The sequence below is a fragment of the Chlamydotis macqueenii genome, chromosome 20 (genome assembly GCF_036417535.1).
Source record: "Chlamydotis macqueenii isolate bChlMac1 chromosome 20, bChlMac1.mat, whole genome shotgun sequence".
NCBI classification, from domain to species: Eukaryota; Metazoa; Chordata; class Aves; order Otidiformes; family Otididae; genus Chlamydotis; species Chlamydotis macqueenii.
The window spans coordinates 4117237-4141576 of NC_141575.1; the positions used below are offsets into that span (position 1 = coordinate 4117237).

The 24340-nt window shown below is 56.3% G+C and overlaps 1 protein-coding gene across 1 annotated transcript in view; it reads right to left on the bottom strand.

Annotated features, from left to right (window-relative positions):
* Positions 1-24340, bottom strand: part of RXRA (retinoid X receptor alpha) — a 103658-nt gene that overhangs the window by 16176 nt on the left and 63142 nt on the right. The window contains exons 2-5 of the mRNA XM_086763838.1: positions 20430-20695; positions 15630-15780; positions 14570-14749; positions 3655-3824 (exon numbers count right to left, since the gene is read on the bottom strand). Of these exons, the coding sequence (XP_086619964.1) occupies positions 3655-3824; positions 14570-14749; positions 15630-15780; positions 20430-20695 (767 nt within the window). The remainder of the gene's footprint in view (positions 1-3654; positions 3825-14569; positions 14750-15629; positions 15781-20429; positions 20696-24340) is intronic.

The following is a 24340-nucleotide window of genomic DNA, read 5'->3' on the forward strand; positions in this document are numbered from 1 at the left end:
GCCTTTAATTACACCTCAGATGGCAGTTCCTGGAACCACCACGGTGCTTCCTGGCAGAACTTAGTCACCGTAGCTCAAGAAGCAGCTAAAAGTATCATCCCGGCCGGCCGAAAGGGCCCTGCCTGTCTCCAGGAGGGGATCTGCGGAGCGGTGCTCGAAACCCTCCCCGCGTACGGTAAGCAAATCCCTTCCTGCAGTAAATAGCAAGGGCACAGTGCCGGAGTGTGACAGAATGAAAGGACACGCAGGCACCTGATCCTTCTGGAAAATCGGAGCTTGGAGACATCTTCCAGAAAATGGTGACTTGAAACCAGCCGTTCAAAGGCCAATTAAGAGCTAATGGGGATAGCACCTCTCAGTTACAGGCTTTGCCTTTCAGTGGCCAGGAGCCCATCCAAGGTGGCATTCACACTGCGTGAGCCCAGCTTCACGGCTGCTGGGGACACAGGGCAGAGGCAAACCCATCCTGACGCCCCATCATAATGCCCAGGGACTGGTACGGCCAGGGCGTACAGCCAGCACCCAGCTCCGGAGCGACAAGGATCACAGGGGGTCTGGGGGCGCGCTGGGACACACAGCGAGGAGGAACCCTGCAGCCATGCCCAGTTACAGCTTGTGGGAACCTCCTGACGGGTTCATCCCCTTTGCCAGGGTCAGCAGCCAGACAACCCCTCGCAATTAGCGGCTATTTGCAGCGACTGAAGAGCTGTTATCAGGGGCTCACTGCTGCAATTACTTCAAGTGAGTGTTTTAGTGATGGTCATCAAAACACTATGTCTTGGCACTGTTCTTCCACCCAAGGCCGGAGAGCAGAGTTGCAGGGGCACATCCCTTTGAGCTGCTTTCTGCCCTCCCCATCCTGTCCATGCCACCCACGAGGGTCACACCCCACCATGGGCTTCAACCCATGAACATACTCCATCCTCCCTGGCATCAACCAAGGCGTCAGGACAGAGCCATGGGACAGAGCACACTTCAACAGCAACAACCTGTTTAGATACCAGAGCTATTGGAACAGCTCAGGGGCTGCAGCCCCCCTGCCCTCCTCTTTTACCAGCTCAAAGAACTGCTGAAGCTCCACAGCTGGGTCTCACATTGTCCTAGATGGAAAAAAAAACAACAGTGCCAGCCTGGCAAAGCAGAGGGACCTCCCTCAACCAGAGTTGGGATCTCTGCTCTCAGAGCAGCCAGGGCACCGTGGCACAAGGTGACAGTCACAGACATGAGGAGGGTGAGGAGGGCGTTATCTCCTACAGCACCCTGCCACCTCCACCCCAGCCCAGCGGAAACATCCTTGCAAGCGCCGGAGCTCTCCAGCTCACCTGCAGCGTTCCATGCAGGTGCACTGAGGTGCACAGGTGCAAATGAAAGGACCCAACATACCAGGCTAACAGGAAACATCTTGTGTTTTACCCTGTGTCTATTAGGAACTGGATTTGTCTGCCTTTCCATCACACAGGCTCTCTGGGGAGGTTGGGAAGAGGGCAGCTCCTTCGTTTTCCTGGCCTCATCCGGTGGCCTCGGCACTGGGAGCTGCTGATCTCATACATCTGCTAAACCTGCTACAAATGTCACCTCATCGACAGAAGCCGCTTGGCAATAATAGAGCATTTCAACAAGCCTCCTGCTTCTATTTAGATGCAACACACATCCTTGTTCACCGTAATGCGTGTTGAATTATGCAGGAACCAGCTTTCAATTTGCTACAAGAGGCTGAGGAGACGCAGCGCCAGACGAAGCCATTTATTTCAGCCCCGCTCTCTGGGGTTTGTTTTCAAGTCAGCACAACGCTAGCTACAACTCCCCTGAAGTATTTTTAATCCTGAGAGCTGTCAGAGCCTCTCTGAGCCCCTTGCTAACCATGCCTGAGCTGCCTCCTCCAAAAAAGCCCCTTGCAGTTTCCTGGCGATGGGACCCTCCGGCATCGCTGCTCTCAAATGCAGGCAAGCACCACGGCACTGTATTTGCTTCTGGAGAATTCCGCTGAGGAATTGCCTCCGTTCGTAGGAGGAAGCCTTATGCAAGGAAAAGCCTCACCTAACAAGCCAGCCATAAAGTGTCCTTGTAAGTAAAGGCCAAGAAGAGCATCCCATAGAGGCAGTCAAGACTTAGACTCCTGACTCTGAGATCTTCTGTCAAGAAGATAAGGTATGCCTGACTCAATCCTCCAAGCCTCGTATAAAGAAAGAGCTAAAGTACTATTGAAGCAGAAAATAAATACTGCAGAGTCCTTCCACTTGCTAGCGATAGCTGCATTTCATCAGCCCAGCCTCACAGACCTCTAGGCACAGAGCAATCGGAAACAGAGGGGTATTTCAGCGTATGGTCCTGGGTAGCCAACTTGCACCTCTGTGTCCCCATGAAGGGCTGCAAGGCAGCCAGGAGATGCTCCCCGCTCCCCAACAGCAAGGCAGGCAACAGTTAGCAGGGCCCTGGGGTAATTTACACCCTTCACAGCCCCGCCGACACCCTGCAGCGGCGGTGCCCCCTCCTGCTAACGCAGCATGCCATGGCGTGTGCCTACCAGGAGGCATCGCCGTAAGGCAGATGGGAAATTAAACATGTGCAGCTGACCCTGGCTCAAAAAGCATATGCACTACAGTGTATGGCAATTTATTTTTTTCCCCTCTCCCTCCCCCTCTTTGCTCTGAGATGCCCCAGTGCACCCAGGGGTGGGGGTAATGAGTCCCCCTCCTGACCCTGCTGCTGTGTTAGTTGACTCAATCGCAGTCCTGCCTTTCAGAGGCATTCCTCCATTCCCACCACTTCGAGGGGAACAGGGACGGCATCCTCAGTGCTGCCCAGACTGGGCAGCGCGCACTTTCTCTGCAACAGGGCTCTTTACGAGGGCTTTGCACAGGGTCTGTCCTAGAAACAGAATTTCAGAGGATAGGTTGGCTCTCACATTTGGAGGCAGCTGCTTTGCAGAGAGGCTTTCTCCAGGCAAGGCTACAACTTGCTGATAAGGGAATCTCTAAGGAAAGACAGTTGAGACCAAGGCAGTTTCCCTCATCACAGCTTCTCACTCTTCTCCTGTTTCCCTGTCAGCTATCTCCTGTTTACACAAGGTCCTGTTAGAGCCCAGATGCTTCCAGCAGGCCCAGTTGTACCGCAAGCTTCTAAATGGGAAAGAAACTTGAAAGCAAACTTCTCCAGGTTTTCTCTTCTTAGAGCCAAGCAGCTGTATAATCTGCATCTGAAAAGTCACACCCTCATTTTACAGCTCTTATCTCTTTGCACTTCAGCCACACAGGTCTGTTTATTGGCTTAATTGGACTCTAAACTCTTCAGAGCGTGGGGTGTCTTCCTGCCTTTTAGCACTAAGGGCTGTCAGCTAAAATAAAACCATCTCTGTGAGCCCTTCTAATTATGCCTTACAGTGTCTGTTCCTGAGACAGAAAAGTACCAATGCTGGTGGTTGGGTGGGGGCAGAGGGGTTTGCCTCCCTCATCCTTTCACCTAAGCTCACACACGGCATCCATGGCAGAGCTAAGAAGTTGCATTTCTGAGCTCTATTTCCTTTCCCATAAGGAAAGGCTCCCGACCTAGGCTCACTGCTGTATTCGTGCTAGGTCAACCCCGATGCCCCACAAGCCACCCCTTCTGTCCCGAGTGCCCGGGTTGGGGTTGGGGTAGAGGGGAGAGGTGCCTTACCGAGCTCGGCGTCAAGCCCATATTTGCTTCAATGTACGTCTCTGTCTTTGGCTCCACCGCGAGTTCAGCTTCCAAGATCTTTTCCACTGGCATGTCCTCGTTGGCGCTACTTGTCGACTCCACCTCGTTCTCGTTGCGATCCTTCCCCCGCTGCCTCTCCTCCTGGACGGCTGGAAGTGGACAGAGAAGGGACAGTGTCAGCCTACAGCTCTTGGTCAGGGGCTGAGCTGGGACCCCAAAGCTCCACGGAGCTGCAGGTGCCACTTCACCATGAAAACCCAAAGCACCATTAGGTCTGTAGGATCACTCAGACATCTGACGCCTTGTTCTCCCATCTGACCTTTCCGCCCGTGTGGTCAGCGGGTCTCAGGCTTGGGTAGCTCAAGGGGGTGTGAGGTTTGGGGAGCTGCTTCCCTGGGAGCACAGAGAGGGAGAATCCCGCTCAGACCCGGTCTCTGCTGGGAAACTTCCCTTTCCGCAGGGGGAGAAGCCCTGGAATCAAAAAGGTTAAAGACACGTAATGAAAAGCAAAGGAAGCTACAGGGCGAGTCACCGTGGGAGAGGGAAAGGGATGGGAACTGCTGCAGGGGAAGAAAACAGGGAGGTGAAGCGACAGCATAAGGGAATCCTAAATAAAAGAGAGATCAGCCAGTGTAAAGCCTAGGCCCAGAGTTCACCCATCTTCTGAGCCTGTCAGTGCTGAATCTCCACGGAGGTCACGTCATGCATCTAGTTTCCCGGTCTGTCAGCGATGCCAACGGCTGCCGCGAGGCTGGGCCGCAGGACGGTGCCACCGTGGGACAGGAGCTGGGAGCAGGGATCTGCTGGCAGGCGCCCGTACGAGCCACCGCCCTGGCTTTGTCCCTGGGCAATTTCTAACCAGACAGGAGAGACCTGTCCCAAATCCTGCGGGGCAGGAGGAATCTAGCCAGGAGCAGGTCACATGCTGACGAGCTAGTGTCTGAACAGCACATAGATGAAAAACACTTATTAGATGCTAATAGCATTATTATTAATGATCGCCCTTTGAAATCAGCGCACACGCCTTCCCTGTACCTGGAAAGCAGCTTTATGCAGACAGTTACACCAGTCGCTATCTCTCTTTCTCAATCATCACGTTACATACCCTAAATCACACACCTTTCCACGCACCACCGTTTCCCACAGTCCGTTTTGGCCCAGTTTAGCCAAGAAGAGCCCAAGCCACAGGAATTTCCATCACCGGTCATGAGAGGCAACCCCCCCAAACTCCCCCAGCTCTTTGTCAGGGCTGGAGGAGACATTCAATAAAGTAAAAGGCCTGCTATTTATTGACAATTATCCTAACGCTTTACCTCTCTGCCGAATTTGAAGCTGGTTGCGTGAAATTAAGAGAAAGCAGCAGGGGCAGAGGGAAATCAGAGCTGTCTAACACAATAAGGCTTTTCAGGCAATCAGTGGGACCAGCTCTGCGCCAAGTGCAAACAAAACCTACAATAGAAAACTTATTTCTTATAAACCAGGAAATTAAGACACACGCTACATGAGTCCTGCGTGGACGTTGATCCCATTAACTCAACTCCACCCCAGCACGTGAAGGTTTGGGCTGATTCCCACCGCTCGCCCTGCCGCAGCCGCCGGTGCGGCGTGGCCGTTCACTGCACGCCAGCGGTGTTCAGAGTCCTTCCACGTGAAAGCTGTTACGCAAAAAAAAAAAATCAAGAGGTTATTTTTTTGCAAACTGCTCTTAAGTTTATGGGCTGCAGAGGCTCCCGAGGCCCATGCTACATCTTCTGCTTGGTCTGCCAGAGTCAGGTAAGCTGCTGCTGTCAGAGCTCGGATTTGTTTCGTGGCTTTTGTCCATCTGGCTCTTGTCTGGCATGGAGTCTTCTCTTCCCTTTTTCAGGCCAACAAAAAAAAAAAAAAAAAACACAAACCTCTGCTTAAACTTCTCCCCCCACCCCTACTCCTGCTTTCTCCATCATCAAAAGGCCAGAAATTCTTGCTTAACGCCAATCCTTCAACAGCACAGATGCAGTAAAACTCCTTTGGGCACGTTAGAAGAGATAAAACGCCTACTAAATAACAGAAAAGCCTAAGAGAAAGGCAAACTCTCAACAAATGGGATTTTATAACATGACTTAAATGCCAAAGACCTGATGCACAGCCGCAGCAGGTCTCAAGGATAAAGGTGCAAAGCGTGGATCCTTCCTCCAAGATCAACCACCTCCGCTGCTGGGGCTGCTCCGCCGGGAAGGGCTGTTAGTCCCAAAAACACATCCTCTCGCTCAGCCGCCAGCGACGCAGCTGGACACCGGGATTTGTAGGAAAGCGTTGCAGAGGTCTGGGGAGACAGTAGCTACTTAAAGCCTTCAATCTGCAAATCTCAGCCTCATCAAAACCAACAGTCACATTCTTGGGGGCGAAGAATCAGATGCCCTTGAAGGGTTACAGGAGAGTTGAGTCTTACAGGTCATCACGACAGTGTTCGCTATGATTAGGCTGAACCTAGCCGATACAAACGACAGATGGAGGAGACAGATGGATACAGATTATACACATAAGGGGTTATTCCTATTGATCTGCGCTTCGAGCTGCTACCCCAGAAAGCTGCCGCTGCCGCTCCCCTGGTCAGGGAAAGCCAGCTCACCCCACGCCAAACCCTGACACTCGCCCCGGCCCGGCTGGCTGCTGGCAGCGACGACACCGCCGGCAGAGCAGACGGTGTATTCTCACCGAGTACGTCAGGACCAGCGACAAACCAAGCCCTTGCCAGGGAGGGCGTTACCTGCTTTGCTACCCGCCGTGTTTCCAAGACCAGACAACCCTCTCCAAAGCAAGGACAAACCTGCCATCACTTTGCGATCCCTGCCACAAGATACCTGCCCAGCCCTGGGCGTTGGACGTAGCCATCGGGGATGGCTGTGAGGCAGCAACTTCTCTAGATGTTGCCTCAGCTGTAGATGCTATTTTCTCTCCCTACGGGCAGCTCGAGGAATGAAGTGGGAACAGCTTCATCCTTCATGCATGCAACAGGTTTGCTCCTGCAACAGCTCTGAGCCTGGCTTTGGGGTGCAGCTGCCAGCACGTACACAAACTCCCCTCCTGCGAGGCAAAGCAGTCCCAACCCACGGTCACACCAGCCCCGTGTTGTCAGAGATAAGCTTCCCCGCGCTCTCCTCCGTGTTGATGGCTGTGCCAATGCTTTTGTTTTCCTTCAAGGAGACTCGTATGGTTGAGAGGTTTTCTAGCCTGATTTTTCTTAACATAAGGGAAGCATTTAAACCTTCCAATCCACTTGAGAAGAAAAAGAGATGTAGTCAAGGAGCTCTGGGAGGCAGCCCCACCTCCTCCAGCTATGTCTCAGCTGAGCCAAGGACAGAAGCCTGCGTTTTCCATGGCACCTGATGAAGAGGCTCTCATGTTGTTCTGCTTGATTTGGCCTGTACTTGCCTAAGGCCAGTTCCTGTCATTTTTCATCTCGAGCTTCTCCAGCCCATCTGCACATCCCCAGGCCACGGTACAGCAAGATACAGAGCCCCATGTGTCAAGACCAATTTCTTGGTGACCTCTCTCTCTTTAAAACCCAAAATGTCTCGTCCCACGCATCACGGATGAGCCTCAGCTGCCCAGGTCCAAGGGCTGACGTGCAAAAACACCAGATCCGTCCTCTGCTCTGGTGCACACATCCATGCTGGACACCTTGCCTTTGCTCGTGGTGCAGTAATGAACTTTCCAGCTGCTGGAGAAGAACAAGCCGCTCACTGAGGCTCTGGGGAGGACATGGAGGACACCACCGGAAAACCACTGCAGCATCCCCAACTCCGGCCGCTTCATCGCAAGCCTTGTGATGAACGTTGCTGAGTCCCTGCTCTCTGAGCCATGCGAACACCCCAGAACGACAACCCTTCGGTAAAAGTTCTTTCCTTTTTAAGCCTCATGGAGAGAATCTTGATGCTGTGATCTGCACACCAGTTAGATGTAAAAAACAAAAAGGCAGATGTCAAGTCCACGCTCTGTTTTTAAAGCCTGGTCATAGATGCAACAGGAGCGCTCACGGCCACTGCCATGCTCGGCGGGCACCGCGCTTTTGTGCCGGAGGAATGTTAATGAGAGGAGGAAGAGGCATGAAGGGAACAGGATTTTCCACCGAGGTGGAGAGGTTTTGGAGAGCCCCTGCCCCCAGGAGCATCCAGGCTTGTTTGTTTGCTCAGAGAGAGCTGGAGGCTACGGCGGCTCCTCACCACCACCTACCCTGCATTAATACAGATGAGCGCTTGTTTCTGAGATCCCATCCTTCCAGGAACAACAGCGTGGATGACTGGCTGGGGTTTGTTTCTTTTCAGGGGGGAGGAGGGAGAAGGATCATTCCCTCCCACCAAAAATGGTCTGAATGGGGTTTTCTCCAGGGAACAGACCCAGCGTGTGGAGAGTCCCTGGGCACGGAAAGCCCAGCACGGCCAGGGACAGGCGCCAGCGCTCAGCCCGGCTCCTGTGGGCGAACAGAAGATGCACTTTTTGGCCTTGGCTCTCCCGTTCTTCTTAGCACCCTCTGATCCTCTCCCGCCTTTGTCCCTTTTGCTCCTTGCCCTTCCCCGGCAGATGCAGGGAACCACAGGGCAAACAGGGATGATGACGCTTTCCAGACCGCTCCCACCTGGCATTTTGGGGACATGCCCTGCCATCACTAGGGCACACCACCCTCCTCCTGGAGAGCCCAGAGGCTCTGCTGGCCTCCAAGACCCAAACCTGCTCGGTCTCCTCTGCAAGCAGGCGGCTGCTTTATTTACGCAGTGCTGCGTGGGGGTTACTGGGGATTTCTGTTTCACCAGTGGTGGAATTTATTATGCTCTGCTGCCTTTTTATGGAGCTACCCCTCAGCTGGGTACCATCGGCACCCTGAAGCGCTTACGCCAGAGGTACCTGTTTGTATCAAAAATGCCGCGATCGCTGAGGAAAACTATTTCAGACAGTGTTTTTCTTGTGCTTTGCTTTCTACTACTGCAAAAAAACTCAAAAATGAGATAGAAGAAATAAATGGTGCTTTCTTCTCCAATATTTTCAATCAAATACTGCATTTTTTTAAGACAAGCAAAATACCACCGTGTTGCTATTAAAAAAAAAAGAGGTAGCTTCAGTGAAATGGCGTATTAAAAAGTGGACTGAAACCCTTCCATGCAGGCAATCCACACAGGGAATGGCTCTGGAAAACAAAAGCAAAAATCGCTAACTTACTTCACTCTCAAAAGCCAGACACTGTGAAGCATAAGCAAACAGCAACATCGCTACAGCAATGAGAGAAGATCATAAACCAAACCCTTTCTCTCAACATAAGAGTATCCTCAAAACCAAAAAACAAACCCAGCATCATTTAACCAGCTGGTTTAGAGAGCAGCACTTTAAAAGGATGTAAGAAACAAGCTCATTAAGCTGAAAGACATTTTCCATTCCAAAATTATCACTAAAAATAACCGTGCTCTTGAACTCTGCCCCTTCACCGGGGTATGGCCACTTGCCCGCTTTTCCATTCACTTGGACAGCAGGTTGGAGACCTGAATTCCTGCTCTTTCTCCCCAGACTCCTCTTGCTCTTTTTGTTCCCTGGAGATCCTCCGGGAGCTGGGATGGCTCCGGGGAATGCAGAGCCATGGCAGGGGGAATCAGGTACAGCTCAGTGACGGCTGTTAGTGAGCTCCACGTCCACGCTTTGTTAAAACAGGAGGAAACTTTGGTCCCTCTGGACTAATTTACCTAAGCAGCTCCCCAGACGCACATGGAGGTCTCCAAGCTGCAGACTAGAGTCACTCCCTGCAAGGCTGCAAGTTAAACCCCTCCCAGGTTACATCCCTCAGCTCAATGGCAGCGCAAGTGAGAGGGGAAAAACCAACCCCTCAGCACAGGGGAAGAGGAGGAGGAATTATCTCAGGCTGCGAAGTTTCGTGAAGTCTTGGAGTCAGAGATCAGATACACAACCGGACAGATGTCCTGGATCCTCAGAGCATGACTGGATCATGTCACAGCAGGCGATGAAGGCAAGACACAGCCACGCTGTACCCAGGCCACTGCTGTTACAGTACCTGCCCCTGGATTTAGGAATGATTTTGGGGGCAAGTTATGCAGCCTGAGCTGCAGTCATTGGAGGAGGACAACCTTTCTGATCTCCACATGGGCTATGAGCTTCCCAGCGGAGACGCATCAACATCCATTTCACCCGATCGGCATCAAATGCCGTCGTCGGTGCTCTGCAGCATGCTCAGGCTGTAGGCTTCAGCTCAGCAAGCAGTAGCCCTGTTAACAAACTGGGCAGCCCAGCAGGTCCCATAGAGGCAGCCCAGCTCACGTGAGGAGCCGCTCATGTCCGGAGGCAGCGCTGAGGGAAGGAGAAGCAGAAGACGGAGTGGGGCCAGGCTGTGCCGGTTCCCAACGTCTGCTCCCTGTGAGCCGTCCAAGGGCGGCCGGCGGGAGCATGAGAAAGGGCTCCTCGCTGGTATTTCCTGCTCGCTGCGCGATCCGGCGGCGTTGCCAGCAATGGCGGGGCCGGGACCTCGTCACACGAGATAGCGCCGTGCTGCAACGCGAGGCTGTGGAGTCTGCAGTCTGCGACGACCCCCTTCACCTCTGAATTTAACCCCAGCTAACAGCATCGCATGCAAGACGCCTTTATCCCAGGACCCTCAGTGTTTACTCCCACCTCTGCCTCTCTAACTCAAAGGCAGTTTCCACTTTTTCCCTTTAAAACACAAGGCTGCCGACACACGGGCACCTTAGACCCTAATGAATAACAGATAAAGCAGAGAGAGTTAGGCTTCTGAATGCAAACAACCACTCCCACAATAATAATCCCTGCATTAGTCAAGATCCCTGATGGTAATCTTAATTTTGTTGACTATCCGGTATTTAGTGGGAGACAGAGTACAAAAACCAAAGCCTCGCACAGCTGGCAGTAATTCATAGGGGAAGAACGCTCCCAGTTGCTTATTTATTATAGCTGCAATACCTCAGAGTCCACGAGGCTCATTCAGCACGAGCACAGCATTGCTATCCATCTTAAATGCTTTTAACAGCCGCAAGAAGAGACGCACGCACCAGAAGGAAACTTCCGCTTCTGCAGGCTTGCGCCCCTTTAAGCCAAGATCCCCGAGACCTGATTGCAAAAGCAAAGCCTCACAGCCCTGAAGCAATCCCCCATCCCTCCAGCAGCACCCCACGGCCAGCCCCTGCCGCTCCCCTCCGTGGGCACACCACTTCATCTGCCCTGGCCAGGCTCCTTCCCGGAGCACGTGGTCTGGGTCCATCCCTCCAGGTCTGCTCTTGGCACGTTCACCTGGAGATCCCCGGGTGTCAGGATTAAACTCTTCCAGAGCTCCATCAGCTGCCCAAGAGGTCCTGGTGCCCTGGAGTCAGTCTGTCATGGTTTAGCTCCACTCAGCAGCAAAAATACCACACAGTCGCTCGCTCACTCACTCCTCTGCTGCCCTCCCCAGTGGAATGGGGAGGAGAATCAGGAAAGAAAAGGCAGCAAAACTTATGGATTGAGACAAAAACAGTTTAAGAGAGCAACAGAGGAAAAGAAAACAGAGAGGGAAAACAAAACCCAATCACAGAAAACACTGAAGCAGGTAACTCACAGGACAACAGGTCAGGGTGGATCCTGGTGCCCAGCTCCCTCCCAAGCAGCCAAACCTGCCCCCCAGCCCCATCCCCACTTTATACCCTGAGCCTGATGGCCCAGGACATGGAGCAGCCCTTGGGCCAATTTGGGTAAAGCATCCCAGCTGGTGGGCAGTCAGTGACCTGTCCCAGCTGTGTCCCCAGCCACAGGGGCCACCAGCTCCAGCTCCTCTCCCAGCTCCCGTGAGAATTAACTCTGTCCTAGCCGGAACCAGGACAACACCTTTAAGCCAGCCTCTTAGCTATGCAAGAGACCCTTTCCTTTTACTCTTCTGGCACAGGTTTTTGGTTACAAACACCTCTTCTTCCCAGCATCACTCTGCAGGTCGCAGAGCTGCTCACCACCACGCAGGACACCTTTAGCTGGTATTCTCTCACAGGAGCTACAGTACTTAGTTTAGAGGGTTTTACTGCACTTCCATGATGTACAAATACCTCTGGGCTACAGGAGAGAGACTTCCCCAGCAGGAATCTGCTGTGCTTTTACACAGCTATAAATGAGGTCTCCAGAGCAAGGGATTTTTTAGGAAAATGAGGCCCATTACCCTGACATTGTTACTGAAAGGATGCAACAGTTTACACTAGGGGATAGAAAGCCAGCTATGTTGTAGGTGATAATTCAGGGAAAAGGAATTAGCAATGCAGGATTTAGCCCAAAACTGCCCCCCAAGGCAGAGGTGGTGTGGAAGCAGTGGGACTGGTGTAAGGCCAAGGCCAAGGATGGGCGGCAGCAGTGAGCTGGGATGGATGCAACAGGAAGGAGCCATTGTGTTGCCAAATCAGGTGGATACCACACGTGAAACTCAAGAGCTGCTCAAAACCAAAGCTTAGTGAGATCCAACTTCTCACTTTCAGGTCTAGGACAACACTAGGACATCTCCAAACCTGCCAGGAGACACTGTGGATTTTTAAGTTTCTAACCAGAGACAGCTTTATCTGGGGACCAGGGGAGTAATTCCAGCTTTCCCTACACGGGGATTATACCCCAAACATCCACCGACTGCCAGCGCACCGGCTTTCTGACCTCCTCCGAAGCCGTCCTCGTGCAGCACCGGCGTCAGAAGATCAGCCAGCACTGCTTGAGTGCACTTCTAGAGTTACAAAGATCCCATCTGTCACACTTTTAAATAATTGGCTGATCATTATGAATTCATTTGGTATTCATTGTGATAATGTTAATCAAGATGAATTAATAGAGTCCTCATACTGTACGCGCTCCCTGGGGAATTCCACCGCCATTTAGAAATTAATTAATGGACCTGTAATTTCAGTGGTGCTGCCCACGCAATCACCGTTAACGGTAGGCACGAAGCAGGTACCCGATCACAGGGTGTCAACGCAGGCGACAGAGTGAAAGCGTCACTGCTGATGTTCCTTTCCCTACAGACGTTGGCTGAGATGTTCTACGGGTCTGAAAGGAAAGTGGGTCCCCAGCCGCCGGTGCAAGGCTCCGGAGGTGATGCCAGGGGTGGTGGGATGCTCCACATCCATCCACACCTACATTTCTCCCCTGAGAAGCAAGTCCTGAACACACAGGAGACTTCCTGGCTTCTTTTTAGTCACCTGAGTCTCCCGGGGCTGGAGATCCTCCCTGCGTTTCCTCCTGCTGCCACACATCTCCCGTGGGATCCCCCACGCTCCGTGGCTCTGCCCATCTGCGCAGCAGTCAGGGCAATGCCAGCCCCTCGCCCACGAAGCACCACGCCTGCGCTGTACCACTCATCTTTAGAGGCCTTTTCTGAAAGTCTCCCTCTCTCCATTTAAGACTAGAGGTTTTCTCGTTCCCACCAAGCTGCGAACGACGCAAACAGGAGAAGAAAGACGGGATGTGAGGAAAGGGTAGAGGACAAGGAGCTGAGAGGCTCTGCAGCTGCTCCGTGGTGATGGCTCCAGGAGCAGCTTAGAAGTCCTCTATCAAACATGTATTGCTTTGTGTGAGCATGGGGACGGGCCCAGGAGCACCCCAAGCTCTGCCCGGTGGGTTTCCTTGGAGATTCCAGCTGTGCGCTGTGTTTCTATCAAAGCCAACGCGTTATCATCTCTTCTGCTCGCTCCAACCGTGCGCTCTCTCCAAGCAGGTTTCTGCCTATGGCCATGCTTGGCAGAGCCGCTGCCTCCTGTGCGACCCATCCTTGCTTGGGCCAGAACGCTTGACTTCTGAGCAGCGAAGGGTTAAGTTCTGCAGGGCCAGGGGGGTCCCTTGAGTGCCCCCACCTCCCAGCTGCAATCCCCCCACACCTCCAGCAAAGACAGCCTTGACATTTGAAGGCTTGGCGCCTCGTGGGTCCTTAGGTAACCCCGTAAATCGAGCGTGGCGGGGTCTGCTCAACACTCGGCACAGCTCCGGCGCTGCCCTGTTTAATCAATGCTCCAGACAAGACTAAGTGCTCTTCAAAGAGACCCCGGCCGCAGCGCTGCTCGCCGCAACCGGAGCGGCTCGGCGGCGGAGGGATGGGTTTATTGGCCGGCCAGGGAGGCAAGCAGGGCTCTGAAGATGTAAGGGGAGAAGGCAGCAGAGAACTGAGCAGCACCGCGGGGTCATTTTCACATCGTGTCTGGTAAAAGCCTGTTCTGCCAGCAGTCTGAAACAGACACAGTCAGCACTTAAAAAGAGCATTTAAAGGAGGCACTGCCAGGGAGTTTTAGATCCTAAATTTAAATTCCAGTACGGGGAGGGCTATCTTTTTACGAGACTGAATTTCTTTTTTCCTCCCAATGAGAAAATAATCCACTATTGCCACTGCTAGGGAACTCTACTGAGTTAGAGCAGCTGGTGCTCGGCACTGGCGCGCGAGCAGCCGACTCTGATGAGCGGGATGGCAATTCACTGCCTCCCCAGAGCACAGCGATTGGTAACCAGCAGACTAAACGTGATCTTTATCTCGCCAGCGTCCCCTCGTCAGCAGCCGGTTCTCCAGGACGTGACATCCCGTGTCGCACGGAGAAAGAAGGGCCAGAAACGCGCTCAGCCCCACACCTCTGCTTGGCGGGGCTCTGCAGGGAAAGGGGAGAGCTCGGTGCATTTGGGCGCTGACTAAATTTCCTAACGTGCAACCATCCACCATCCGGTACCGCTCTGCGACTTACTGCTGTTCTGGGGACCACAGCTGCGGCGCAAAAGCAAAACATAAAAAAGAGCCGCGGCGAGGCTCGTGCTGGCCCCGGCACGCGTGGTGCTGCCGTGCTGCCAACAGCCGGAGCCTCCTACCGAAGGAAAGGCACCTGCAGCCCCCGCGGGTGCTCGGGCGAGGCTCTCTCTGCCTTACCTTCTCGCTTCATCCCCATCGCCAGACACTTCTGGTAGCGGCAGTACTGGCAGCGGTTGCGCTGGCGCTTGTCGATCAAGCAGTCCTTGTTGTCGCGGCAGGTGTAGGTGAGGTCTTTCCGCACCGTGCGCTTGAAGAAGCCTTTGCAGCCCTCGCAGCTGTAAACCCCGTAATGTTTACCTGCGGGGGGGTGCAGTTCGGGTTAAAAGGGCCCACGAGTGTCCCAGGTGCCCCCAGCTCCCCGCTTTTGCTCTCCCTCCCCACAGAGACCATCGGCTCTTCCCAGGGCCTCTCCCGGTTGTGTCCGGGGGAAGCAGAGGTTTCTCGGAGCTGCGTGCTAAAGAGCTTTGCCTTGACTTGACTTCCATCAAATCAGGGTGCCCTCCGTGGGCTACAACCTGCCTTACACCCAGGAAAAGCCCTCCCCATTTCTTAGTCGTAGATGGAGGTGAGGCAGCACAGCAGTGAGACAGGGGGTGCCCCTGCACCCCGCCGTGACCCAGCCGGATTCCCCGCACAGGACGTGGGACCCTGCCTGCTCTGCACCACGCGCCCACCCTCCTCTTCCAGCCCTGCAGCCTGACAGGCACGGGAGGTGTCCCTGAGGACCTCACCAACCAGGCGAAGACAGGAAAGCTTTTAAAACAGCGTGAGAATAAAGGGAATTAGCACATCTTTCTCTCCCAGCAGTGGAGAGACTCTCACACACGTCTTTTTATCTGGCAATATGTGACAAGAGTGCTAGAGATCAAAGGATGGGTAGAGGGATCCTCACTATCGCCTCTTCTTCAGATGGGCTGCGCTGCTCGGGGCCAAGGACCTAACACCACTGCTAAGCAGGGACTTGCTCCTGGCTTGGGTCAGAGCCTGCCCCACACCAGAGGGGCTGGGGGAGGCTGGTCAATTAGGGACTTCTCGTCCCCTCCTCTGAGGGCATGGGTAGCTCCTCTCCCAGTGGAGAGTCCCCACAAACCTCGTCACGCTCTCCCAGGGCATCCAGATGCCAGCACGGCCCGAGCACACGGCCCTGAGCCCCTCCTGGGGCAGGCACCAGCCTTACCTGAAGATCTGTCCCCGCAGATGGCACATATGTGCTTGGTGAAGGAGGCCATTGTTCCTGAGGGATGTGCTGGCACTTTGAGGACTCCATTGAGCCCCAGGGGTGGCTTAATGTCTTCCGAGCTGCTGACGGGGTTCATGGGCGAGTTGAGCTGTTGGGACAGAAACAGAGCCCTCAGCGGGGAGCCAGGGTGAGCAGGGCTTGCCCGAGTGCTTGGACATGGGGCAGGAGGGCCAGGTAGGGTGGCACCATCAGGAGCTACGCAGTGCTGAGACCACCAGCACCAAGAAGGATGCTCCTGCATGACTTAAGGGAAAGACAAGTTCCTCCTGCATCACCAGACCCCCACCCATGGCACAGCCACGGCACAGCCCCTACGGCCAGGTGCTCGCACACGGCCCCAGCTTCACGCCGCCTCGGGATGCAGAGAAGGGAAGATGATTTGCAGTGATGGTTCGTGGGAGCGCTTGCACGGATGATGAAGGCCAGGACACTCGCACTTCAGCTCTGTGATTTATAGATATACTTTTAGCATTATCTCTCCAAAGGAAAGCGTCACAGCAAATAAACAGACCCCAGATGCAATGGGGCCTGGCTTTCCAGAGCTGGCTTGGGTGGGACACTTCTCTGTAACGTCTCCACACACCTCTCCTTCCCACCCCAGCGAGCTCGGTCCCCAACAGTCGGTGAAGAAAATGGAGAACTGGGTGGATGCTGGGCACTGGCATGGCCCTGTGGCGCTGGTATTGAGTGGTGGATCCCTGGGCTGATTCCCACATCGCCCGGTGCAGCAGGGCAGGGCCGTTATCCCCCCAGGTACAGAGAGAAACTGAGGCACGGAGACATAGGACCAACCCATCTTGATACAGGAGAAAAGGTTACAGCAACTCTGCCCAGCCCAGGGCAGGTCCAGCGAGGTCTGGTGGTGGACGGGGCTGCCAGGCTCGGTCAGTTTGGGATGCAGCGCCGGCCAGAAGCCCTGCGGCTGTCCTCCCACGGACCAGCCTGCCAGGGAACGTCACAGAGCCTCCGTCCCTGCCAACTTCTAAATCCAGGATTTGTGCTTCGGTTTGTTGTGTTTCTCTTCCCTAACAGAGATACTCAGCAATTGCACTTGTCACAAATTAATGCCGGGAAATCCCAGGGCTTGTGATCTGTCAATTAGAGGAGCGCAGCCGTTCCTCTGGCTTTAAAGTCTCCAGGCTGGTGGGGAATATTTGGCAGGCAGATAACGAATAACCACAGAACAGGGCACGGTAAACCCACCCTGGAGAAATGTGATGGATCTGCCTCCCTCTCCTGCCCTGCCTGCGCAAGATGATCGAAGGCAGCCAGGACCTGGTGCCATCGTGGGACACGCTCCTGGGCTTTACCTGCTGCACGGTGACGCTGCCACAGGGCAGAGAGGGAAGGGACGAGCAGGTACCTCACAGGAGCATCTCTCTTTGGGATCTCTGAGTCCCCAGGCACAGAGCCTCCCTCTGTGCTACCCTGCGAGCAGGGGCTGCCGGCACTGCTGCGGCACATCCATGGCTTCGGGGTCACTGGCTCCAGCGATTCCTCCCAGTGCGCTTTTTGGGAAACGGAGCCATTTCCCAGGTGCAGCTGGTGGCTACGGCTCGTGTCGCGCTGCATCACTGGCTGCTGCCGCGTGGGAAGGAGGGCAGAGGCCACCACCTGCGTGCTGAAGATAAGCCTTTCGCCACCACTTCCCCCAGCCCCAGCAGCCCACAGAGTCTGCCCACGCAGCCCCCCCGAGAGCATCTGGGGCAGGGGGGGGATGACAGTCAGAGCCCTGCACCCTGCCCCTGCGCCAGCCCAGGAGGGTAGGGAGGTCCCACCGCCCTCCGCAGCCCCGTGCATCAGCAGGACGCCCCAGTCAGAGCTGAGTCAGCCCCAAATCGAGATGGGGGAAGTTATCGGTTCCTCTCGCAGCGCCAGCCCGAAACCTCAGTGGAGGCACCACATGCACCCCGGGGTTCCCACACCACCCTGGCGCCTGCCCCGTGCCTTCCCCTCTCCGCCGGCAGCCGCCAAGCGAAACTGGCAGCACGTGCAGGCAGGGAGGAGGCGAAGGGGAGGCAGCGGCCCCCCGTCTTGGCACAGCACTTCTGCTCGGGGCACAACAACCCTGGCTCAGCGGGGACGAGGGAGGAACCAGCGCTCTGCTTCCCCAGTGATGCTGGGACTCCTCGGCTCCTCTCCCTCCCCTGCTCAGTTCATTGCACTGGGGACCAAACCACATCCCTTGTGGCAAGCAGAGCTTTATTCCTTCTCCCTTCCAAAAAAAGAAAATCCTCCGGTCCCCCAGGCACCCTTACAAAGAGCACTGTGCAAAGGCAGAGAGCGGTTCTGGAAAAGCCTAATCCCGCATCTGATCCATCCCTGCTCGCCCCTGGGCACCCCGAGCTGCTACCAGCGATGCCTGGGGCGGCTGCTGGCGCAGCTCAGCCCTGCAAACCAAAGGGAAGGTCTCTGCCTTTCAGCTGAAAATCCTGCTTTTTTTTTTCCCCTCTGTTTTCCCGGAATCTTTAGGTAAGAGGGTTTAAATACGTGCTAAATCCCAGTAAGCAGCAGAGCTGCTGGGTCCAGCCTCCCGGTCCAGCTGGGACCTCGCTCACTACTGCAAACCCTGCTGTCAGCCAGCTCCTGCCCCACACACCTCACCCCCTGCCCGGCTCGGCACCAGCACCCCCTCCCCGAGGGGGCCCAGGGGCTCCCTGGGTGCTGGGACCCTGCAGGAGGTCACCCTGCTTCACACCCGGATTTTGGGGCTGTATTTGGAAACCACGGGAGGTGTCAGAAAGCTCAGGGTGCCGGAGCATCCCTCAGCGCTGGCACCAAGGGCTGCTGGCTCCTCGCCTCCGCCGGGTCAAATGGGAGAGGGAAAGCACCCCAGGTTTTGGGAGCCTGCCAGCTCCTTGCCACCCCGGTGCTGGCAGGAGCTGAGGCGGACAGGACCCCACCCCGCGGGGTGGACAGGGACCCCACCTCACACCTCACGCGCTCCGTGCCCTTCTGCTCCGCTGGCTTTCCAGAGGCGACGAGGCATGGCCTGATGGCAAGTGGCATCTGCCATCTGATTCAAACCACCTTCCATCAGTGCCATCCCCGCCCGGCGACGGGGGCCGCACGCCTCATTACCCCCGGCGCTTTGCCGACCGGTGCAGCGGCGCGGGGGGCTGCGCTCCCCTCTGAGCATCGGCCCCACCGCCTGCCCGCACCCTCCTCCTCCTCTCCCGCGCCTCTGCGGGCCCAGGTAGGCGCCCCTGCCCGCTGCAGGGATGGGGACGGGGACCTAATGCGGCCAGACAGGGAACAGACGGCAGGAGCCATTAGGCTGAAGACCTCCTAACTGTCACCTCCAGGAAAACCACTTAAGACGAGTCCCTGAGCAAAGGACGGGCGCTCGCACTGCGCCGAGAGCCGCTGCGCAGTGAGCTGGCTCCCAGCGCCATCCGACCACGCTCTCAGTTCCCCTTTCTGCCCTGTGGCCACGTTTTATTTCGGTTCCTGCGGCTCGCCGGCCCCTGAAGCAAACCACGCCTTGTCATTGAAGCTGGGGGTGCGTCGCCCCTTCCCCATTTCCTCCCCAGCTTGCGGCTCACCCCCGCGTTGCCTCACGTCCACGCTTCCCACTCCCTCCCCACCATTTCGGCGCTCTGGTTGCTAATTCTGCTCCAGCCGCCCATTCCCAGGCGTGGTTTCGGTTCCCCTTCCCTCGGCCATGGGATGGGAGGTGGCATGTCCACCCAACTCATCTCCTGCGCCGGGGAGTGGGATCCGGCCGGACCCAGCCACCCCAGGCTGTGGGGTGCAAGGCCCCGCACATCTGTGGGAATCACGGGCCAGATGTGGAACGGGAGAAGCCCATCGCAAGGCAAATAAAGATGCTGCCTCTCCGGCCAGCGTGGGGTCACTGGGTCCTGGGGAAGTGGCCTGGGGGTCCCAGGGACGGTAAGGATGGTCCCCTCCTCAGCACAGCACAGCCCTCCGCAGCCCTGTGTAAAAAGACCCGTTATCTCTGGAAATAAATCAGGCCAATATTTAAAAATAAAGGTGCTGGCAGGTGCTTGACTCCCAGAGAGGGCCTGGAATAAATAAACCGGCAGCAAGTGGCAGGTGGTGGCCAACTCCCTAATCTGCCCTTTTACTAAACATACACCGCGCCAGCAGCCAGCAACAGGTGGCAGGGGCTGGCCAGCGCGCCCCGATCTTGCTATTTTTAAAAAGAGCTTATCTCTCTGTAGTTGGAGGGTTTTTTACATAATCTTCAGCCAGCGAATGCCCAGCCCTTACCCTGCGAGGAGAAAGCAGCCCCCCGGGCAGGGGACCCCTCGGCATGTGCCATGGGGCCGGCGGGCCGGCGCCGCAGGGGACGTGCTGGTACCCAGGGAGGGGATGGGACAGCTCGGGCCAGCAGCACGGGGTGCAGACAGTCCCAGGGTGGCTCTGGCTCCTACCAGGGCAGGACCGGAGGGGACCAGCAATGGGGGATGAGGGATGGCCGCACTCCGGTGGTGCTGGTCTCCCACAGCCCACCCAGAGCAGCCCCAAAGGTGGCTGCAGCAGCCCAGCTCTGGCCAGAGGAGCAGGATGCGTCCGGTTTAGTTTCCCCCCTGGGCTCCTTCTGCTTTTTGCCTGCGCTGCCTGTGATGGGGTTTATGTCCCCGTGCTGGCCTGGCCAGCGCAGCCTCCTCTCTGGGGAGACCAGAGCCAGTTCTGGATTGGGAAACCCACAGAGAGGGCTTCTCCCCAGCTAAACCAGCAGCAGCCACATCCCCGTCACCTTCTCCTTACCTGCGGGCTGCTGGTGCCGAATCCCAGGCTGGGAGTGGAGGGGACAGACATTGAGTGCGGGCCCATGGGGGAGCTGATGACGGAGAACGGAGGTCCCATGCCGTTGATGGGCGAGCTCAGGGTGCTGATGGGCGAGTGGAGCTGGCCCGGGGAGCCCAGCGAGGAGCCGATACCCGGCCCGATGGACGGGTGGAGGGATGGGGTGGCCATGGGCCCCCGGCTTGTGGGAGAGTTCAGGGACGTGGAATTGACTTGGTTGGAGAAATCTGTAAGAGAGGAAAGAGAGAAACGGGGTTGAGTCTGCCCTCCTCCATCTCGCTCACCCACTGCACCTTGGCTCTGAACTCTGCGGCAGCAGCAGCATCGCTGCTCTGGCTGATGCCCGGGGAGAAACCCCGCTGTGGGAGCGGCCAGACGCCCTCCGTGCTACAGAATAACTCCGATTTATCGCAGCGTCGCGGGGCTAGGCCATGCGTGGGGAGCGCGGAGGAGCAGCCCCCGCGGGGCCGCACGCTGCGGCGATGGGGAGGGCAGACTGACGGAGCGCGTTCGTGCGTCGCACGAGCGGTCGGTGCGCACGGCCGGGGCACGAGCCTGCCATGGGGAAGTCAGCGAGGAGGAACGCGCCTGCCCGTGCGCGGGTAGCGGGGGGCAGCTTTCGGCAGCCCCAGCGGCTTCGCCATCCCGGGGGAGCGGGAGGAGGGGGAGCGGGAAGGGAGGGTTAAAAATAGACTTCGATTCTCCTGAGAGGAGACATGGAGCCATTCCTGGCACATTTCCTCCTCATCCTGTCACGCTGCTTGCAAAACAATCCCGCGCGAGGAAGGGGCTGGCTCGTGGCCCCCGGGCAGGCTGCGAGGGGCAGAGGCCGGAAGGCAGCGGGGACAGACAGGCGGCACGGACAGGGGCCTCGTGGCATCGCCGCCGCTCACCCCAACACGTGCTGGGAACCCCCAGTTCACACCAGCAAAGATGGGCCCAGAGAGGGGCAGGCACCCTGCTTGGCCAGGGGCTGTTCACCGGGAGGTCTGGGAGCCACTGCTTTTGGCTGCAAGCCCCAAAGTTAACCGAATTCTGGGAAACACTGATTTCAGCCACCTGTGTGGGGTCAGCGGCCTCTCCAGGATTTGGGAACAACTAGCACACAAACGTTACACAGAGGGAAACACACTTGCTGAACCCACAGCAAGCCCAGACCCAGCAATCTTCCTCAGAGACCACCATTCCCAGCAGAGAAACCCCAGCACAGGGAACTGAAGGCCCAGCAAGGCAGCGATGTTCCTCCCACAAAGAGCCACGCAGCCAGCATCCCATCACTGCATCCAGCCTCCCACTGCTGCATCCGGCACCCCACCACTGCACCCAGCATCCCACCACTGCACCCCACATCTCCACACCTCCCGCTCTGGCACCTTCCTTCCAGTCTTGGTGGATTCAGCCCCTCCCCTGCCTCCCGAGGGTGCTGGTGGGGCACAGAGACCCCAAAGGTTTCCCGGCGCAGAGGCATCGCCGTGTCCCCCCACGCGCGGCCCAGCTGTCCCCAGCACGCCTCCGACGCGCCTTCCCCGCTGTAGGCATAACAGGATTACACACGCCACGGCAGAGGCTCGCTCCCTGCGTGGATAATTCCTTCAGCTCCCAGCCAAGAGCCAAAAGCAAGATCCCCAGGGCAGGGGGTCGAGGAGGGGAGTGGGCTCGGTTGCAAAAATGGGGATTAGGCACCAGGGCTGGGACGCTGCCAGCTCCCACTGCCCGGGTGTCCTGTCCCATCTGGGACGGGCAGCAGGGACACGTGCCCAGAGCCTGCGCTCCGGCCAGGTGCCACCGTCGACGCCGAAACGAGCCCACGTGCCCTGGCAGGCGTCTCCGCGGCCGCGGCGGAGGCGAGCATCCCCGTCCCCGGGGGGCTGGCCTCGCAGCGCGTCTCGCAGGATGTTGATATAAAACAACCGCCGGCCACCACGTCACCCACAGCTGAGTGACGTGCGGGCGGCACAACAGGAACCCCAGGAAATTTCTCCAGGCTTGGGGGTCTGCTCCTGGGCTTTAGCACAGCGGGACCACGCTTCCCGGCTCTCTGGTTCTTGGTGTCTTTAAATGGCCAAGGTGATGGACGGAGACCTCCCGAGGACGCGCTGGATCCCCCGGCCAGGGGAAACAGGCACTTGACCTGCCGGCAAAGGGAAGGCCGTGAAGCAGAGTCTTTCCTTTTAAAAGATCCTGAATATTGAGGCAGGAGAGGTCACAGGCAGGTTACTGGCGACCGGCCCGTGCCTACTCCAGCACATCAGAAAGCAAAGCACATGCGGAGCCGGCACCTCTCCCAAAATACTCATCCCCTGGGTACCACAGGAGCTCCCCGTTCCCGGGCGTCCCGTGCCTCCGAGCCGGCTCCCCTCACCCATCCTGTTTACACACTTGGCTTTCCCAGCAGACGCGATCCCCGGCACCCAGCGAGGAACTGGGTGTGTGTGGTGGGGCCGGTCTGGAGAAAATAATTCAGGGAACAACAACAAAAAGGAAAGGAGGCGAGAGGAAGAGTAACCCTGCACTGAACAGGCCGGTCGGGGAGAAGTGTTCGTAGGCAGGGACACGCGTTTGGGTGTGTTTTCACCCAAAATCCTTGGGCAAACGCTCTGCCATCTGAACCAGACCTGAACTCCTTCACAGCACCAGGACCCACAGGCCAGTTCAAAGCAACCCCTTGGACACTGGGACGCTTCCCCCTCCTCATCTGAACGCTTCCCCCTCCACAGCCCAAAACCCCAGATGGGGATCCGGAGCTGGACGTGAGAAATCTGCCCTCCTCGCTACCACGGGCTTCTTAGGGCCTTGAATGCTAAAGGAGCTCTAGGAAAAAAAAGAATTGAAAAAGGAAAAAAAGCCTAGATTGAGGAAATTTAGCCTTAATAGAAACAACTGTAAGCAAATAACCCCCAAACTGATGGATACCACTTGGACGGCAGCAAAGGGGGAGCTATTTTCCCAAGCGCATTTTCAGTTCAGGCAGTGAGGCTATTCATTTTTCTTGCGTAGTTTTGCCATTTAAAGCCGTGGTGTGTGACTATCTCTTGACCAAAATAAACTCTGTGCCTGTTTCTAAATAAAAAAAATAAAAAAAAAAACCAGGAGTTCTCAAAGCATTTCCCCTCTTTGCCGCACCCATAAATTGCAGCTATTTTCTCTGTGTGTCCTTTGTTTAAACACAACGACCTCTCTATATCTTGCAAGATGCCCCATGGCAGTTGGGAGATCGGAAACCAGAGCTCTCCAGCAGCTAAAGAATTTGCAGCGAAGTTCTTTTTCTTGCGCTTAAACGACGAACGCGCCAGCCGCAGAATCCAGATGGGAATTTTTCCCAAAGAATATGACATTTAGGGCTCGGCCACATGAGGCATCCGAAGCGATGGAGCCACGTGCGCGCCTCCCGCTCTTTTCGGCGGCTGAGGAGCACGCCGCGGCTGAAACCATCGCTTTTGGATGCTGTCACAGCTACTTCGCCGCTGGGGAAACCGAGGCACGGGGAAAGCGATGCCCGCGACGAGGCAGCAGCCCCGCCAGCAGACACGGACGGCTCAAGAAGGGTGCAGGCTTATGCGACCTTCGCCAAGGTCATGTGGGAAATCGGAGCCAAGGCTGGGAATAGATCCTGGCTACTGCAAGACCCAGGCTAGCATCTCGACTGCTGAATCAGCCTTCCCCGTATTTTTCCTCTCCTGCCTCCGTCACAGACAGCACTCTTTTGCTATTATTAATTTTCAATAATGCAAGAATCATAGAATCATAGAACGGTTTGGGTGGGAAGGGACCTTCAAAGCCCACCCAGTCCAACCCCCCTGCCAGGAGCAGGGACATCTCCAACCAGATCAGGTTGCTCAGAGCCCCGGCCAACCTGGCCTTGAACATTTCCA